The sequence below is a fragment of the Amblyraja radiata genome, chromosome 2 (assembly GCF_010909765.2).
Source record: "Amblyraja radiata isolate CabotCenter1 chromosome 2, sAmbRad1.1.pri, whole genome shotgun sequence".
In the NCBI taxonomy this organism is placed as follows: Eukaryota; Metazoa; Chordata; class Chondrichthyes; order Rajiformes; family Rajidae; genus Amblyraja; species Amblyraja radiata.
In genome coordinates this window covers 143102176-143121678 of record NC_045957.1, presented here as the reverse complement: position 1 = coordinate 143121678, position 19503 = coordinate 143102176, and the positions used below count along the sequence as shown (strand labels likewise).

General features: G+C 42.9%; 1 protein-coding gene across 5 annotated transcripts in view; it reads right to left on the bottom strand.

The window, feature by feature from the left end:
- Nucleotides 1–264: 264 nt before the first annotated feature.
- The window catches only part of cep72 (centrosomal protein 72), a 167564-nt gene continuing 148325 nt past the window's right edge, over nucleotides 265–19503 (bottom strand). For 2 of the 5 annotated variants that reach the window (XM_033016555.1, XM_033016548.1), the window contains exons 9-14: nucleotides 18344–18657; nucleotides 15735–15888; nucleotides 11642–11847; nucleotides 8704–8824; nucleotides 6060–6171; nucleotides 266–1311 (exon numbers count right to left, since the gene is read on the bottom strand). In XM_033016555.1, the coding sequence (XP_032872446.1) occupies nucleotides 1122–1311; nucleotides 6060–6171; nucleotides 8704–8824; nucleotides 11642–11847; nucleotides 15735–15888; nucleotides 18344–18657 (1097 nt within the window). In that variant the 3' untranslated portion in view covers nucleotides 266–1121. Of the gene's footprint in view, nucleotides 1312–6059; nucleotides 6172–8703; nucleotides 8825–11641; nucleotides 11848–15734; nucleotides 15889–18343; nucleotides 18658–19503 lie in introns of all 5 variants that reach the window. The other 3 variants (XM_033016542.1, XM_033016568.1, XM_033016561.1) reach the window with 3 other exon arrangements.

The window sequence follows — 19503 nt, the reverse complement described above, 5'->3', positions numbered from 1 at the left end:
AAAATTCTTAAGGGGTTGGACAGGCTAGATGCAGGAAGATTGTTCCCGATGTTGGGGAAGTCCAGAACAAGGGGTCACAGTTTAAGGATAAGAGGGAAGTATTTTAGGACCGAGATGAGAAAAAAAAATTTCACAGAGAGTGGTGAATCTCTGGAATTCTCTGCCACAGAAGGTAGTTGAGGCCAGTTCATTGGCTATATTTAAGAGGGAGTTAGATGTGGCCCTTGTGTCTAAAGGGATCAGGGGGTACGGAGAGAAGGCAGGTACAGGATACTGAGTTGGATGATCAGCCATGATCCTATTGAATGGCGGTGCAGGCTCGAAGGGCTGAATGGCCTACTCCTGCACCTAATTTCTATGTTTCTATGTCCCTGAAACCTGCCACGGTCCAAGTAATTTATTCTTCCTTTGCCAATCGTTTCAAGAATTCAACACCATAAGGTTAAGCTCAATCCTTTGTAGTTACTGGTTTCATTTCTACACCTTTTGTTTGAATACGGATATAACATTTGCAATTTTGCAGCCTCCAGGCGTTCCCTCTGAATCTTTAGCAGTGTGGGATTATGTACGGTGTGTCTCTGCAATTTTCTCTCCTCCTCCTGCAACCTATCTCGGGACACATTGATTTATCAACTTTAAATGCAACTTTTCTTTTAGTACTTCCTCTATCAATTTTAGGTCATCCAGAATCTCAGCTGCATATCACTTCTGCAGACTGCTATAGTACTCATTTAGTACTTTGGACATAAGGCACTTGGAGCCAGGCGGAGGGAAAACTACAAAAAAATGGACAAAAAGTGATAAATTACCAAGCTCTGAAGCCTTGTTGATAAAAGTAAATATTGTTACATTTCCACATTTGTTACCTTGCTTAGACACGTATACCACTGTATAGTGAAGGTTCAGGTTCCCAGCTCAAACCTTCACGTATCTATGTCCTCCAGAGATGCTGCCTGCTGAGTTACTCCAGCACCTTTATTTTAAAACCGATATCACTTATCTAGCTATGAGTTATTAAACTTTGATGTAAGGGGAAGTATGTTCAGTAAACAGTGATGTGACAGAGGCTCCTTGTAATTTATTTTCTCTAGACCATTTCACAGAATTATTGTGGGATTCCTTTAGCGTCTCCGATTATCCATGTCTCTGCCTGAGGGCAAGCAGCCAGTCATGGCCACATTGCGGGTCGACTTCTCGATGGACTTTTTGAGCTGAATGTAGCTCCAATGCAACTGGTCTACATCTGCCTTGTGTCGAGCTCGCATTTCGGCCAGCTCCCTCAGCAAGTGTTCATTTGTGCATACCAATGACCTGCAAATAAGACAGCAATTACTTCAGTCTCAGCAAAGTTGATCATTAATGGGCAAAAAGCCATAAATGTCACAGACCACTTGGTCTAACTTATATCGTTAAATTGAGATCCACATTTTATTTTCTCTGATTTCAACTAAGGATCAGACACAGGATACCAAAGTGTGCACATTTAAACTGAATTCCGGTCTCAGTTATATCTTGAGCTAACCATTTAGCTGTATAAGATGAAAAGAAGGAAACGTTGAACACTACCTCACTACCTCATTAAATAGGGAGATAGTGTAATAATATTATGCCAGGTTGCTTGGAGACAGTCAGATAATAATGCTCGTTTATAATGCTGTCCCACCCACATCTATGCAATCCTGATACCAACAATGCAAAGATATGCAAAATGCTCCCCAGCCCGATTTGTTCCTTGCAGAGTAAGCAATGTTGCAGTCATTCTTTTTGTGCACAAACCTGCTTATATCTCATTCTGTCCATTCTGATGTATGGATTGAAACACGCCTTTGCCATGTGTTCAATATAACCTACACACTTCACGGTAACATAATGCTGGAGATACTAAACTGACTTTCGGTGAAGACAAAATGGATATATTATCACCAAGTATTTGACAAATGAAGCAAAGTTTCTTCCTGGATCAATTTCTCTCTTTTTTCTCTCCACCCTTTTTCTCCACTTCACCTCTTTTAATAGGTCTTTTTATTTAGTTTCTCTCTCATAATTTGCAGAGCTCTCATTTCAATCTTTCTGGTTTGCCCATTTTTAATATTTTCTCTTCATAGACGGAATAGAGAGGGAGGAAGAAGGGGAAAGAAACAGATTGATGGAGCTGGTGAGAGAAATGAGAAGGGAGTTGCTTGAAATTGAAGAATTAAATATTCAAGCCGAAGATAGACACAAAAAGCTGGAGTAACTCAGCGGGACAGGTAGCATCTGAGTTACTCCAGCTTTTTGTGTCTATCTTCGGGTTGAAACCAGCATCTGCAGTTCCTTCCTACAAAATATTGATGCCATTGGGTTGTAGGTAAATGAGGTGCTTGTCTTCCAGTTTGCATGTGGCCTCACTCTGGAAACATAGGAGGCCAAGAACAGAAAGGCCCAGTACAGAAATGTGAATGGGAGTTAAAATGGTAGGGAGCTTCAGATGGCTTTAGCTGACCACATTTCCAGCTGACCTTTGTCCTGTTATATCCTTAGACAGCTTTCTTTGCTATCATTTGTTTGTGTCATTTGTTTACTTACTAATCATTTTCTCTACAATCCCTTTAGTACATATCGCCTGTTACAGATTTAGTGGGGAAAAAACACAGTATCCTCTGACTCCCATCACCCAGACAATTTTGGATCCAATTCAACAACATGCTTGTGATGATGTAGGCCTTAACCACCTGAATTCACTTACCATGCAGAACATTGTCAAAATCATACTAAAATCCATATAGACAACATCTATGACTGCCTTCAATGATCTCCTTGGTTACCTCCTCAAAATCTAAATCCGATATAGAATCTGATGGAAATAGTCTGTTTGGCCTACCTTGTCCATGCCAACCAAGTTGGCATTCTGGGCTAATCCCATTTGTGCACATTCAGCCCATATCCCATTAAACCAAGTTTGTGCAAAAGTATTTTGAAAGTCGTAATTGTAAACACTTTTATAGCTTCCATCCTCTTATGGGCTAACTGCCAAGTGAAAAAGTTACCGCTGAGATCCCTTTTAAATTCTCTCCTCTTGCCTTAAGCCTATACCCTCCAGTTTTGGAATCCTCTACAATGGGAAAAAGTGTGAATATTCACTTTATTCATGTCCCTTATGATCTTGTAGCCCTCAAAAAGGTAATCCATCAGCCTCCTACGTACCAAATAAAAAGCCCCCCAGTCTATCAGGTCTCTTCCTATAATTGAATAATACAAGTCCAGGTAACATCCTGGTGAATATTTTTTGCAACCTTTAACTCAATGACACTCTTCCTATAGCTGGGTGACCAGAACTGCACACCGTGTGGTGTCGCCAATGCCCTTGTATATTAGTATTCCCCACACTGACCACCTTATTCTCCCTGTACTTCTTCTTGGTGAATACAGATGAAAAGTACCCGCCGACATCCTTGGACCTCAAGCACAAATTACCTCCTATATCACTGAGCCGTCCTATCTTTTACCTGGTTATCCTTTTGTTTTTAATGCACATATAAACAGTTTTGTGATTTCTTTCATCCGACTGGTCATGGCCCCTTTCGGCTCTTCCAATTACCCACAAATGTTTTCCTACTTGTTTTAAATTCCTCAAAGACCCAGTCTGATTTCACCTTCTTAAACCTTGTGCACATGCTTCCTTTTGCTTTCTGACCAAATTTACAAGCTCTTTGGTTATCCAAGGTTCCCTGAAGGGGCTGTCCCACTTGGGAGACCTAATCCGCGAGTTAAGAAGAGGGTCTTTGACCTTCAAGCTCGAGGGCACTCGCCTGGAAAACCTCGAGCTGGATCGATCGTCAAGCATTGAAACCGTGAGCTGGATCGACCGACTGCGCATGCACGCACACACATCGCAAAGGCGGGGGCCAGGGAAAGCGGGGGAGCGCTGTCTAAAATTCACACCCGCGATGAAGAGGAAGGAAAGACGGCTGCACAGCGTACGGTAAGTCCTTCAGAGAGTGCGGGGGGGGGGGGGGGGGGGGGGGGGGGGGGGAGAAGGAGTGGGGACACTTTTAAGAAGTATAATAAAGTTTAGTGGCCATTTAACCTACCGGTCGGTTTTCCTTGGACCTGCAAACTCCAATGAGTCAATTAAAATGCCTGGTCAGCTAAAGAGATTGCCTATGGCTGCCCTCGACTGCCTGTAACTACATAGCGACCCCAATACGTACCTATTCTATCCTTATCTCACACTCTTTGTCTCTGGCTTTTGCCCAACTACCTACCTAGGAAACCCCTCCTTGTATACATTTATCCCATGCCAAGCGTTGTCTTGGCCCCACTGCTCCTCCAGAGGAGGTTTACGAGAATGATCCCAGGACTGAATGGGTGAACGTAAGATGAGCGTTTGACAGCACTGGGCCTGTACTCGCTGGAGTTTAGAAGGATGATGGGGTACCTCATTGAAACTTACCGAATAGTGAAATGCCTGGATAGAGTGGATGTGAAGAGGATGTTTCCACTAGTGGGAGAATCTAGGACCATTGCCTCATAGCCTCAGAATTAAAGGACGTTCCTTTAGAGGAATTCATTGCCACAGAAGGCAGTGAAGGCCAAATGAATATTTTTTTACGGCATAGATAGATTGTTGATTAGTACGGGTGTCTGGGGTTAAGGGGAGAAGGCAGGAGAATGGGGTTGGGAGGGAGAGGTCGATAAGCCATGATTGAATAGTGGAGTAGACTTGATGGGCCGAATGGCCTAAATCTGACCTAGAACTTATGAAGTTATGACCTGTCTCCCTCTGTTCCCAACCTGCCGTGTCTGTATAAATGCTGTTATTGAATTTGTTTTCTTCACCTCCCATAGCCGTGTGTTCCAGGCACCTAGCTCACTGAGTAAAAATAATCTTGCACATCTCCCGTAAACATTCTCCTTCTCACCTTAGAATTATGCACACAAGTATATCAGCTCATCCCAGAGGCTCTGACACCCAAGAGAAAACAATCCAAGTTTGCCCAGCTGCTCCTTAATGCTAATACATTCCATTCCTGGCAATATCCTGGTGAACTTCATGTTCACCCTCCCCAAAACCTCAACATCTTGCCTTCAGTGTGATGACCACAACTGTGCATAATACTTCAATTGTGGCTTCATCAAAGTTTTATATTCTGCAATGTTTATAGTCAATGCCCCAATCACCCTATCTACTTGTGTTGCCATTTTAAAGAAGTTATGAATGTGTAACCAAAGATCCTTCTGTTTATCACTGCTCCCAAGTTTCTTATCATTTACTATATACTTTCCTCCTGTATTTGACCTCCCAAAATGCATCACCTCACACTTGTCTGGATTAAACCCCACCTTACATTTCCCTGCCCAAATGTCCAATATATGCTGCTTCATGTTCACAACCCCACCAATGTTCTGAAGAAGGGTCACCTCATCCTTTTCTCCAGAGATGCCACCTGACCCGCTGAGTTACTCCAGCATTTTTTGTCTATCTTTGATGTAAATCAGCATAAGCAGTTCCTTCCTGCCCACCAATTTTCATGTTGTCTGCAAACTTACTAATCTTACCAACTTCACTTCCATCCAAATTATTTATACATGTAGAGGCTCCGCACTGATCCTTGTGGAACACTGCTGGTCACAGACCTCCAGTCATGAAAAAAACCCACCTTCCATCACGAGCCTCCATCTTCTTTGACTAAGGTAATTTTGTATACAAGGTTGCTCTTCTTTCCTTCACAGGTTGGATCCTCTGCAGACTTTGGCGAACAAAGGGAGAGAGGGAAGGACAATGCTCTCTGAGGGAAAACAAGACAGCTCATGTCTGCCTAAAATATTCAAGAGCGCCGACATTAAAACATGCTGATTTTGCCAAGTACTTTTAAAGTTCAGTCCACCCGAAAAGGAATTTCCCCCAAGCATTGATGGAAAACAAGCCTATTCTTGCTGTGTGCAATGTCAATATCACTTTAAGTGATATTGTACAAAGGGATTGTGACATGATACATTATGACATGATACATTAGTACCTGTGGGTTAAGGACACTTGCAGAATTATAGCCTCCCCTCCTCCACTCAAGTGCTGTTACCTGTGGCTTTCCTGGAGCTTGTCAGTCAGTTCCTGGATTTTGAGGTAACACTGGGCCTGGTGCTTCAGACTGTCAATCTCATTGCACAGCTGCTGGTTGTGGTTCTTTAGTTCTAAGTATACAAATAGATAAATGGAGCTCAGAAAAGTGACGCAACCCCAAGCTGCAAGAAAAGTGTGTAGTTTCCCACTTGACAATATCTCAAGTCCATGTCCCTGTCATGTTGGCTGGAAGACAAACTCCAGAGGGGGCTCAGAAGGAATGCTTTTCTCTTCACAATATTCTAGGACATTCAGCTTTTGGGCAAAACGGAAACTTTTTTTAACATTGATAATAACATTAATAGTGGCAGAAAATTGAAAGTGTGTGTACGAATAGGAATACTTTGTTGTCACATGTGACTCGGCACAGTGAGATTCTTTGCTTGCATACACAATGTATAAATGATGGGAGACTTTAACCTACATATAAACTGGACAAAAATCAATTTGTTGTAATAAGGTTGAAGACAAATTTACAGAATGTATTCTAGATGCTTTTCTAGATCAATATGTTAAGGGATGATCTTTTTTTCAGCAATGAGAAAGGATTGAGAATCTTGTTGCAGTTAGAGGGAGGAATTAACATAATGGGAGTGAATTTTCGCAAGTACCTGACAATCTACATCCTACAATATTGAAAAAGGTGATTTTAGAGATAGTGGATGCTCTAGGGTGGTGAATCTATGGAATTCATTGATGTTGTGGCCAAGGCATTGGATATTTTTAAGGCAGAGACTGATTAGGAAGGGTGTCAAAGGATACGGGGAGAAGGCAGGAGAATGGAGTTGAGGGAAAAATAGATCAGTCACGATTGAATGGTCTAATTCTGCTCCTATGTCTTATGGTCTTATAATTACCAGCCTGTTGTGTTTGAAGTATAAAAATGTTTTAATGTCATAGCCATCGGAAAATGGATAGTCCTATAATCTGAAAGTAACTGGTGCTTGTTAATAATATGGTTCATTGGTTTGACATGAGAGGGCTCTTGATTATATACTGTTTTAGCAACATTCTTTGGGGAATTTGCTGCACTATTTCTTATGTTCCTACGTTAAATAGTGCTATGGAACTTTTACAATCTCCTGATAGAACAAATAGTTTCATAACTCAGCTCGTCTAATATTCATCTCAAAGCTCCATCTCAATGACAGGCCAATGAGTTGCCAGTTTATAACATCATACCTAGGAGATGACACTACCGACCTTACTCATGGAGTGGGTCTTTACCCATTATTTTTGGATTGAGAACCAATGTGACAAATAAATGTGAACCTTGAACGATATAATCAGGACAACAGTGTAGCTAACTAAATAACTAACTAGTCCCAACAAACCACCTCTATTTGATTCAGGTAATAACAAGGAACTGCAAATGCTGGCTTATGCCAAAGACAGAAACAAATTGCTGGAGTAACTCAGCAGGTCAGGTATGGAGAACATGGAAATGTGACATTTTGGAACGGGACTTTTCTTCAGACTGATTCTGGGGGGAAGGAGGAGGGGGAGGGTGGGGGGGGGGGGGGTGGCAGAATAAGATAGAAAAGAGGGACTGAGTATGAACATAGATTTTTTGACAGGCAGATAGTTGGACCAAGGCCCGAGATGAAGTGACAGGTTTGAGTCCAAAATGGATAGTGTTGCGAATTGTGAAACTCGTGGGTAGAAAAGTTGTGAATTGTGTGGCCATTGGAAGGGATGCAGGGGGAGGAAAGAGTGGAGGGGGGGTACCTTCGGGAAGAAAGACAAGGGGGAAGGGGGCCAGTTGAGATCACTTACCCATGTTCTCCAGAGATGCTGCCCAACCCGCTGAATTACACCAGCATTTTGTATGATTCCTTGGGGGAAGGGAGCTGTTTGCGGGTTAGTTACGCAACATTGGAGAATTCAATGTTCATACTGTTGGGTTGAATTCCCTTTCTCATTATATTATTATATTATATCGCCGGCGGCGGCTGCCCGACTTCGGGGCCTCGGAGGCTCAGCCGCGGGCCCAGTGGACAACATCGTCGGGAGCTCGCAGGTCACAGATTGGTGACCTGTTTTTCTGGAGCTCCCGCAGCAACTGCTGCGTCCGCTGGACTGGAGGGTGGCAGCTTCAGCCACCCAGGGCCGCGGAGTTTGACGGCCCGTTCGCGGAGCTCGGATTCAGCCGGGGGACTGACCATCAGCCGGTGGGGTCATAACATCGGAAGCCTGGATCGCCTCAGAGGGAGAACAAGGAGGAAAGAGACAAAGACTTTAAGACTTTTGCCTTCCATCACAGTGAGGAGGTGCCTGGTGAACTCACTGTGGTGGATGTTAAATCTGTGTTTATTGTGTGTTTTTGTCATATTATTATAAGTATGACTGTAAGGCACGAAAGTTCGCTCAGACCGGGAGGTCTGAATGACAATAAAAGATACTTTACTTTACTATATTAGATGAATCCCCTTGCTAACCTTTTATCACAAGAGATGAAGGTTTAGTCACTCCACAGTTTGCAAACTGGTTAGATTTTAACTGTAAAGCAAGCCTTGTCGTTTAAAATAGACATGACTTCATTCATACTGTACACACAGTGAGACTGAATAAATAATACAGGTCAGGAGTGGGGGACATCTCACCTTCAACTTGAAGGTTTGTGCAATTGGAAACATTGTGTGATTTTTGTTCCACCTTCTTCAGAAGATTTTGTAGTTGATTTTTGTCGTCCATAGATTGATTTAAATGATTTTTCATGACTTCCTATTAAAAAGGAATCAGAGTTAAGCAGGATCTGGGGATATGTTGTAACAATATTAATGAGGAGAAGAAATAGGCAACATTTCGGGTCAGGACCTATCTTCAGGCTGGGTCTCGACCCGAAATGTTGCCTAATCTTTTCCTCCAGATATTCTGCATGTCCCGGTGAGTTACTCCAGCACTTTGTGTTCTACCCTTTTAAACAAATATCCGTTACCTCAAAGAACAGCATTATCATTGGTAAGCATCTCTCTCTATGCGTTACACTGCAACCAGCTACAGTTACATAGCTTCTTTCAAATACCAAAACTTGACCTTACTTCATACCGTTCACTTCATGGGAGAATTAGTAAAGAATTGACAGAAAATGAGACAGGATTGGGCGGGATTGGGCAAAATGAGACTTCATGCGGGCCGGATCAGTTGTGCACGTGTGGACGTCAGTCAGCCAGCCCGAGACCAAGGGGAGCTCAGCACCGCCATCTTGTTTATTTGACAGCCAATCATGGAGCGGTGGACGGGAACGCCCCTGCCGGCGGAGCAGGCGGCACAGACAGCGGCGGGAGAGAGAGCGGCGAGAGAGAGGGAGAACGGCGAGAGAGAGGGAGAACCAAAGATTATAGAGGATCTTTGGGGAGAACGGTGAGAGAGAGAGAGAGCGGCTGCTGCACAGATACATAATAAATGGTCGTTAATATCTTTTTTTCCCCCAAAATCATCCCGCAGGCCGGATTGGACCGGTAGTTTGGCACCCCTGATTTACAGGATCACCTTAAAGGAGGAGGGGAGGAATATAAAGATCAAAAGGATACAAAAGGAATTCCAGATGGATGATGGCACAGCTGCCATTTGGGGAATGAACGGAGTGGGTTACAGCTGGAGGAATGCAGAGGATGATTGTGTGGTAGAAAGTCCGAAGGAGCTCAATGAGGCCACGTCACCACCACTGAGCCTCCACAAGTTCCTTGTATATAACCGCAGCTAAGCTTTATGGTCCACATCCTATTTCTGCGTATTTCAGTGCTCATAAATGTATGCGATTTGGACTTGAATATCCTGTATCTTGGCTTCTAATTCCCTCTGCAGTGGAGCATTTTGTGGCTTTCCTTGGTAAGCTGGCATCTACAATTATCTACAGTAAAGTATCGACAGTATCTGTAAAATAATGATGAGACAGAGTATAGGAAGGAGATCGATAAGTTCGTGGCCAGGAGGCGGGACAACAATCTTTCTCCCAATGTCAGCAAAACGAAGGACATAGTGAAACAAAGCGGTAAACATACCCTAGCTTGTATTGATGGCGCCGAAGTAGAGATGGTTGAAAACTTCAACTTCCTAGGAGTCAATATCACCAACAAGTTCTCCTGGATCACCCATATTGAAGCAACGACCAAGAGAGCACACCAACGCCTTAGAAGGCTTAGGAAGTTTGGCATGTCCCCTACAACTCTCACCAACTTCTACAGGTGCATCATAGAAAATATTTTTCATCAGGATGCATCACAGCGTGGTTTGGGAACAACTCCATCCAAGACGGCAAGAAATTGCAGTGAATTGTGGACGCAGCCCAGACCATCACACAAACCGACCTCCCTTCTATTGACTCCATTTATACCTCACGCTGCCTCGGCAAGGCCAGCAGCAGAATCAAGGACGAGTCACACCCTGGCCACTCCCTCTTCTCTCCTCTCTCATTAGGCAAAAGGTATAGAAGTGTGAAAACGCACACCTCCAGATTCAAGGACAGTTTCTTCCCAGCTGTTACCAGGCAACTGAATCATCCCACCACAACCAGAGAGCAGAGCTGAACTGCTATCTACCTCATTGGTGACCCTCAGACTATCCTTGATCAGCCTTTGCTGGCTTTGCCGTGTACTAATCATTATTTCCTTATCATATATCTATATGGTTTGATTGTAATCATGTTTTTTCTTTCTGCTGACTGGTTAGCACGCAACAAAAGCTTTTCCCTGTAACTCGGTGCATGTGAAAATAAACTCAACTAAAACTAAACTTGTTTCTACACAGAAACAGGATACAGAGGAAATTCAACAAATTCTGATTTTGGTTATAAGGAGATGCATTGGGTTTATTTTCCAAAGAGCAGATGATGCTGAGGGGTAACAAGTAGAGGTATGGAAAATTATGAAGGGCACAGATGAGGTAGATATCTAAGACAAGAGGGCACAGTTTCAAGATGCAGAGGGTGAGGTTCAGAATGTGCTGCCTAAAGAAGTAACGGGGCAAATGCTCACGCTATTTAACAAGCATCTAGGCATACAGGAAACAACAAAACATACAACCTGTCGCCGATAAATGGAATTACCGCAGATATATACAACAGGCAGCATGGACATGGGTCTATTTCTGTGCTGTAATACTCTTTTACTTACATTGATCTCTCACCAACAATTCAGAGATACAGCCGCTGGGCTGAGGCAAGGACAGCGACAGGTCATGTGAGGGGGAGTGGGCTTTTGTGATTATTGGTATATCAACTTTGACGCTCACTTCGGTGTCCAATGGAGCAAGTGATTTTGGTTCTTGAAAGTCGAAAACATAATGCCTTGTTTTCTGACTGTCAAAGCAAGGAGGTATAAGTTAAAATGTAGAGCCATGCCATTGACAGGTGCCAGGAAGCATTGTAAAACGTGTTGTAATAGCTAATACTCTTCCCCTGTTTAAAAGAAACTTGAGGCCGAGGCTTCATTGAAAATTGAAATGAGCAGATTTTAAAGTTAGTATATTAAAGGTTATGAAACTAAAGTCTGTATCACTGAACTGAAATCCAACAAAATTATATGGACTGCCTTTCCTTACCGTATCTCTTTGTGCTTGCGTTAGCTGCATTGAGAGTGCTTGAAGTTCCTCGGTGTACTGCTGTTTTTGTTGGCAAAGGCAGTTTTCCAATGACTTTATCTCTGCTTTTAAATCACTTGTATCATCTTGAAGTATCTTTATTTTTTCAGATGACTGTTTGACCATCATGTCCTCCTGCATGGCTGACATTATTTTTCCTGCCTGATCTATCCGTGCAAAAAGAAAAGTGAACGGTAAATCACATATTAGGAACCTTGTTTTCCAGTAAGTGTGGGAGGGGTGGGGTTGAGAATGAGCACATAAGAGTGGAGAGAGCAAGGGGGGGGGGGTGAGACGTGAGAGGAGAGGAAGGTAAGGGGCGAGGAGAAAAGAGGCAAGAAGAGGGGTGAGGAGAAGAGACAATGGAGGTGAGGGAAAAGGGTTGAGAAGAAAAGAAGGGAAGGTTGAGGAGAAAAAAGGGAGAGAAAATGAACGTGAGAAAAGAGGGAAAGTTAAAGGGGCATGGAGAAAAGAGAAAAGTGGCAAGGAGTGAAGAGGGAAGGTGAGAAGAAAGGCAGAGAAAATGGAAAAGTGAGGTGAGAAGCAGGGGATGGTGGAAGGTGAATGAACAATGAGGAAGTGCAGAAGTGAAAATCATATGGCATGGCAGGGAGCATTGATGGGGAAAAGAAGAGAGGTGATCAACAGAGATTTGAGGTAGGCAATTCCATTTGCTCCAGAACAGATGAAGAAACGAACAGAACAACTGGGTATAACTTCTTTGTCAAGTCTAATTATAAACTGGGAGGAATATTACAGCAACTTATCCTTATTCTAAAGTCATGCATAGTTCTCCCAATTAAATCATTTCATTTCCACCATTTGCTACTATCAGATGACTTCTATGCAGTTTCTCTTCCACATTCCGAAACAAATAAAAGAAAGTCTAATATGGTACTATGTGATACTATCACAACATTTAAGAAACATTCAGACAGGTACATGAATAGGAAAAGTTAGAGGGATATGGGGCAAACGCTGGCAGGTGAGACTAGCGTAGGTGGAGAATGTTGGTCGATGTGGGCAAGTTGCGCCAAAGGGCCTGTTTCCACACTGTATGACTCCATCACTCTATATTGGTCAGCATTGGCATGTTGGGTCAAGCAGGAATTTCCAAATGGGTCTCTGAAGAATCCAATTAACTCACTTGTACTCAGCAGAGGAAAGTAGCAAAATGACTAGGACGGAAAAAGGGATGCTTTCAATTTGTGCACACTCCCATTAAGGTAAAGAATTCATGAATCACTGGCTCTCCACTGGACCACTTGGTCAATAAAACACATACTTCAGGCTGTTGTTTATAGACTACAGCTCGGCGTTCAATACTATCATCTCCTCCAAGCTGGTTATCAGGTTTCCGGGGTTACGTCCGTGCCCGGGTGGGGTTAGAAAGGGAATACGACCTGTCCACGGGCACCCTGGGGGAGCTCCGGGGCTGCTGGGCTCCGCAGGGTGAAGAATGCATCCTTGACAAGGAGTGTGATAGTTGTATCATAGTTTATTGTTTGTCATGTATTATGATGGTGGGTTATGTTTTGTTTTTTATTGTACTGTATATATTATTTTAATATTTGAATAAATATTTTTGATTAATTAAAAAAAATAAAAATAAAAAAGCTGGTTCTCAAGCTCACAGAACTGGGTATTTGTGCATCCCTCTGCAACTGGATCCTCGGCTTCCTCATCAACAGATCACAATCTGTACAAAATGGCAGCACCACTTCTTGCTTGATAACCTCAAGGCTGTGTGCTCTACTCACTCTATGCTCATGGCTGTGTAGCCGGACACAGTGCGAATTATATCTTCAAGTTCGTCGGCGATACCACCGTTGTGAGACAAATTACAAAGGTTGATGAGTTATGCCCCTGTCCCACTTAGGAGACCTGAACGGAAACCTCTGGAGACCTTGCGCCCCACCCAAGGTTTCCGTGCGGTTCCCGGAGGTTTTTGTCAGTCTCCCTACCTGCTTCCACTACCTGTAACCTCCGGCAACCACCTGCAACCTCCGGGAACCGCACGGAAACCTTGGGTGGGGCGGAAAGTCTCCAGAGGTTTCCGTTCAGGTTTCCTAAGTGGGACAGGGGCATTAGAGTATAGAAGTGAGATTGATCGACTAATCAAATGGTGCCCTCTGCAACTGGATCCTCGAGTTCCAGACCTACAGACCACAATAATTGAGGATAGGTGACAAATCACCCTCTACGTACAATAATTCTCAACACTGGTTCCCCACAAGGATGTATTCTCAGCCCCCTACTTACACACTCACGACTACAGCCAAATACCAATCCAACTCACTCAAATTTGCAGATGACACCACCGTAGTGGGCCAGATATCAAACAATGACGAGATAGAGTACAGAAAGAAGATTGAGAAACTTGTAACTTGGTGCCAAAGCAACAACCTCTCCTTTTATGTCAGTCAGACAAAGGAGATTGTAATTGACTTCAGGAACTGGATCTGTGCACACATCTCGGTGTGTATTGATGGCGCCGAAATAGAGATGATTGAAAGCTTCAAGATCCTCGGAATAAATGTCACTAGCAATTTGTCCTGAACCAGCCACATCGAACCTGTGGCCAAGAAAGCACACGGACACTTCTACTTCCTCAGAAGGCCTAGGGATTTTGCATGTTCCGAACACCTCTCACAAATGTCTATAAATGCATGGTATAAAGCATTTATTGGGATGCATCACAGCCTGGTTTAAGAACAGATCCATCCAAAACCATAAGCAATTACAGAGGGTTGTGGTCATAGCCCAGACTATCATGCAAACCAACCTCCCTACCATTGACTCCATTAACACTTTACGCTGCCTCGGCAAGGCCACCGATGAAATCAACGTCCAGTCTCACCCTGGTCATTCCCTCTTCTGTCCTCTCCAATCAGGCAAGAGGTACAGAAATTTGAAAATGCATACATCCAGATTCAGGGAAAATCCCAGTTGCTATCAGGCAACTGAATCGTCCCCTCATCAGCTAGAGTGCTGTCCTGACCTCCCATCTACCTCATGGGAGATCTGTTAACTATTTTAAATCAGACTTTATCTTGCACTAATTGTTGTGCCCTTTATCTGTGCGCTGTTGACAACACGATTGTAATTACACCAGGGGGCACCGTACGATGGCTGCCTCGCCAACGGTCTGTCTCCTCTTTTTTCCCCTCTTCGTGTTTTTAGTTTGTTGTAAAATGTATCTTTTAGTTTATCTTTATTTTTTTATTATGTGGGAGTGGTGGGGGAAACTTTTTTATCTCTTTCCTCGACGGAGATGCAACTCGGGAGCCTGCGGACTTTTAACAACGTGGAGCTCGCAATCTCTGGTTAGAGAACGACTTTGGGAGCTCCAAGTCGCGGGAGCTTCGACCACCCCCGACACGGGAGCTTCGATCGCCGACAGCGGGAACTTCAATTGCCCCGAGTGCGGATGGTTCGACTCCTCCATCCGTGGGAGAAAAGGAGGACTTTATTGCCTTCCATGACAGTGGGGAATGGGGAGAAGCCGCTGTGGTGGATGTTTATGTCAATTTTTAATGTAGTTGTGTGTCTTGTTGCTTTTTTGGTATGACTGTATGGCAAACCAAATTCCTTGTATGTTGCAAAATATACTTGGCTAATGAATTACGATTATGATTAATTATGTATAGTCTTTTCTTTGACTGGCTAGCACTAAAACAAAAGCTTTTCATTGTACATTGGTACACGTGACAAATATAAACGAAACTACGGTAGGTTAAACTAGGACAGAAGTTGCATAGTAAATGGTAAGAGTCCTAGGGTGTGCTGATATAATTATAGTCTGATAGAATTAAGACTTTCAAAAGACATTTGGACAGATATATGCACATGAAGGGTTTAGACCATATGCAGGCAAATGGTACCAGCCCAGAATGGCAACTTGGTCGGCATGGACAAGGGGGTCCCACAGGGCCTATTTCCATGCTGTATAACTAATTGTTGTTATACAGAACTAAGAGCTGGGCAAAACAGCATCTATCCATTGATACAAACATATATTTATCGAAGCAAGCAACAGCAACAAAGTACTTACGCAGAAACTTTTCATTACAATGAAGAGACTTAAATCCATTCCAGTATCTGTCAACAAGATCTAAGAGATTTTTCATCAAGTTTGGATTAAAGAAGTTTTGATCAATTGCTGGACATTCCGAAGCTAGAGCTTCACAAGGTATTGATTGAATTCTCTGGAAAACAGAAATCAGCGAAGAACAGTAGTTGAAAAATCACAATTTAAACCGAAAATGCTGGACATGTTCAAGGGTCTGTTTGCAGCATTTCCAGTAATTTCTGTGTTTTCCAGCCTCTGCGAGATCTTGACTTTAAAATGTGCCGATGTGACTGTTTTCAGTCCAACAAAATGATACTTCAGCAAACTGATGCACAGTATTTGCACCAGTTAAATAATGATGGCTCAAAAAATCTCTCAGTGCTGACAATAATAGTGGGGGTCTAATATTTTTTGTTCAATGTGATTAAGGTGGGCATGCAGAAAGAGGAATGTAAAGCTACGGAATCAGTGGAGGTTTAACGCTAATGGCACTAAAATCTGGCGGCTCTTGCACTCTGTCTCAGTGGACTATGTCTATACACTTTGGGTATTAGCTTGGGTATGGCAATACGTTACTGAACTGTATGCAGCAATAATTCCACCGTACGTCTGTACATCAGAATCAGAATCAGATTGTATTCGCCAAGTATGTTTTGCAACATACGAGGAATTTGTGATAATAAAAAACCATTGAGCAATTTGTTAACACACCAACAGAAGTCACAGCAGACATCCATTGCCAATTGGACCCTCAGGGTCGTGAGTGAGTTAAGTCAAGTTAGTTTTATTCTGATGAAAGAGCATTTGACCTGAAATTTCTTTCTCCTTAGCTGTTGTCTGACTTGCTAAATGCTCATAACAGTTTATATTCTTAACTCTTTATTGTGACTGCGTGTGGTGTTGGCTCATAATAGATTACTTTGCATGGGAAGAGGGACGCACCATCTAGAATTCTCAATTAACCTTTAGTCACAGTTCTGGCCACCCCATTTAAACTGAGAAGTATTGCTGGAGAGAATGTTAATACTACTAACTGAATGCTTTGTTCCTCACACTACAGCCATTGATCCATTCTGGGATAATTTTCATAAAGTACAGAATGAAAAGAGAAGAGCCACCAGGGTTGTCACCAGGCAGTCCATACTGGACAGTCATTAAACTGATACCAGTGTGCAGAAGGTTATGAAGTTCAGTGGATCCTGTCCAAGTACCACTTGGTTCTGGACTGTTCACCCCAAAGACTTCTCTTCAGCAACGCGAATGCTGGGATCAAAAGACAAAAGTGGGAGACAACTCTGAGATGAACGCCTTCAAAAACATATTCTATAACAGAGACTTTAGAAATCTAACACAAACAACTACAGAAATTAAATAAGGGAAAACAGTAAAACCCAAGCAGTTAGTACAAATGGACTCACAGGCAAAGCAAAATCACAACAGGTATTGCATCATTGAGTATAGAAGTTGGGATGTAATGTTAAAATTGTACAAGACAAAATTGTACAAATTGTGAGGCCAATTCTGGAGTATGGTGTACAATTTTGGTCGCCAAATTATAGGAAAGATGTCAACAAAATAGAGAGAGTACAGAGGAGATTTACTAGAATGTTGCCTGGGTTTCAGCAACTAAGTTACAGAGAAAGGTTGAACAAGTTAGGTCTTTATTCTTTGGAGCGCAGAAGGTTAAGCGGGGACTTGTTAGATGTCTTTAAAATGATGAGAGGGATAGACAGAGTTGACGTGGATAAGCTTTTTCCATTGAGAGTAGGGAAGATTCAAACAAGAGGACATGATTTGAGAATTAAGGGACAGAAGTTTAAGGGTAACATGAGGGGGAACTTCTTTGTTCAGAGAGTGGTAGCTGTGTGGAATGAGCTTCCAGTGGAAGTGGTGCAGGCAGGTTCGAGTTTATGATTTAAAAATAAATTGGATAGGTATATGGACGGGAAAGGAATGGAGGGTTATGGTCTGAGTGCAGGTAGATGGGACTAGGTGAGAATAAGTGTTCGGCACAGACTGGAAGGGCCGAGATGGCCTGTTTCCGTGCTGTAATTGTTATATGGTTATATCAGTAATCCAGGCTGGTCTTAATAAATTGAGTGCTAATGATGATATTAACATTCTTACCAATCAATGCACGTAAAATAAAAATAGAAAATGCGAGAGAATTTGCAACAACTGTGAAGAAAAATATGGATTCATAAAAGCCTGTTGATGTTGGAATGTTGAGCAAAAAAAGAAGGCACTGGAGGAACTCAGTAGATCAGGTAGCATCTGTGGAGGGAAATGGACAGACAATATTTTGGGTCAGGATTTTCCTTCTCCTTCATCGCCTGTTCATTTTGCTGCTCAGATGCTGCCTGGCCGGTTGAGTTTCTGCAGCATTTTATTTTCTTTGTTGAGAGAAAATTCAGAGCCAGCATTTCACATCACGGGTGCTGCTTTGAGTACTGTATTTTCCAGCATTTTTATTTTTATTTCAGTTTCCAGCATCCAGACTATTTTGTGTTTTGTTTTTAGTAAAATTACGATCTTGGGTGTGGTGAAATTGCGTGCCTCTCCCCTCTGGGCAGTGGAGATGTACAACTCACCTCGTAACATCTATTGTTCGCATCACTGTACCTCCGGTCAGATCCATAAGATCTCGGTGAGACAGATAACCTCCTGACGTGTGTTTCGTCCACTTGGTTGTGGAGAGAAGCTGTTGAAGTCGGGGCTGTGGTGGGTTGTCCACCATGTAGCTTCAGCACTGCTGTGGGGTGACTATACGCCATTCTGGTTGGTTGGTCCTGTTCCCTCTGCTTCTCTTCATTCATCACACTGGATAGCATGGCCCCAGTAGAAGTGCAAGAAGCTATTGATCTAGGAAGCTGATGCTGCGCAGCAGAATGATTACGCATAGAGCCTGTGGAGAATACCATAATGTGTAAGATCAACTTGCCTTGCTGTAATAAATAGGATATTCCATAGCCCTTCAGAATGAATTGCTTTTGAAGTCAATTCGCCATTTTATGATGGATCAATGGTGAAAAGAACTTCTACAGAGCTGGGCCACACAAACTCTAATTAGATAAATAAACAATTAATCTGTTTCTTGCTGAAGGTTCAGGAGTATGTGCTGGTCAAGATTTTGAAGATAACTCCTTTCTTCTTTGAACCATAACTTGGAATCTTTTAAATGTGATTTTGGAGGGCAAATGGGGTCTCACTGTTACATTCTTCCTGTCCCGAGGATTGAATCCAAATCATGTTCCACACTGCCATCACGTTGAAATTGGAAAAAAATCATCAGTCCTCAAATATGTTAATCATGAAGTGGGGGAACAAAATATGCAGTTATAACAGAACATGAAGATAGTGCTGGAGACAAACTTGAGCAATCACAGCTGGTTAGTTTTACACAATTTTATTTTACTATGTGCCTACATGTCCACTATACTCCGCAACTGGTCAAGACTTTGAAGAGAACTCCTTTCTTGCCCAGAGGACATAGGTTCAAGGTGAAGGGGAAAAGATTTAATAGGAATCCGAGGGGTAACTTTTTCACACAAAGGATGGTAGGTGTACGGAACAAAGCTGCCAGAGGAGGAAGTTGAGGCTGGGACTATCCTAAAGGGCCTGTCCCACCAGCATGCGATTGCTTGCGTCTAGCGAGACCAAAAGTGGTCGCTTGAGGCGTACGGCGTCGCGGGACCGGTTCCACTTCCAACCGCGGAGGCGTATGGAGTTGTGCGGGACTGGTCCCGACATC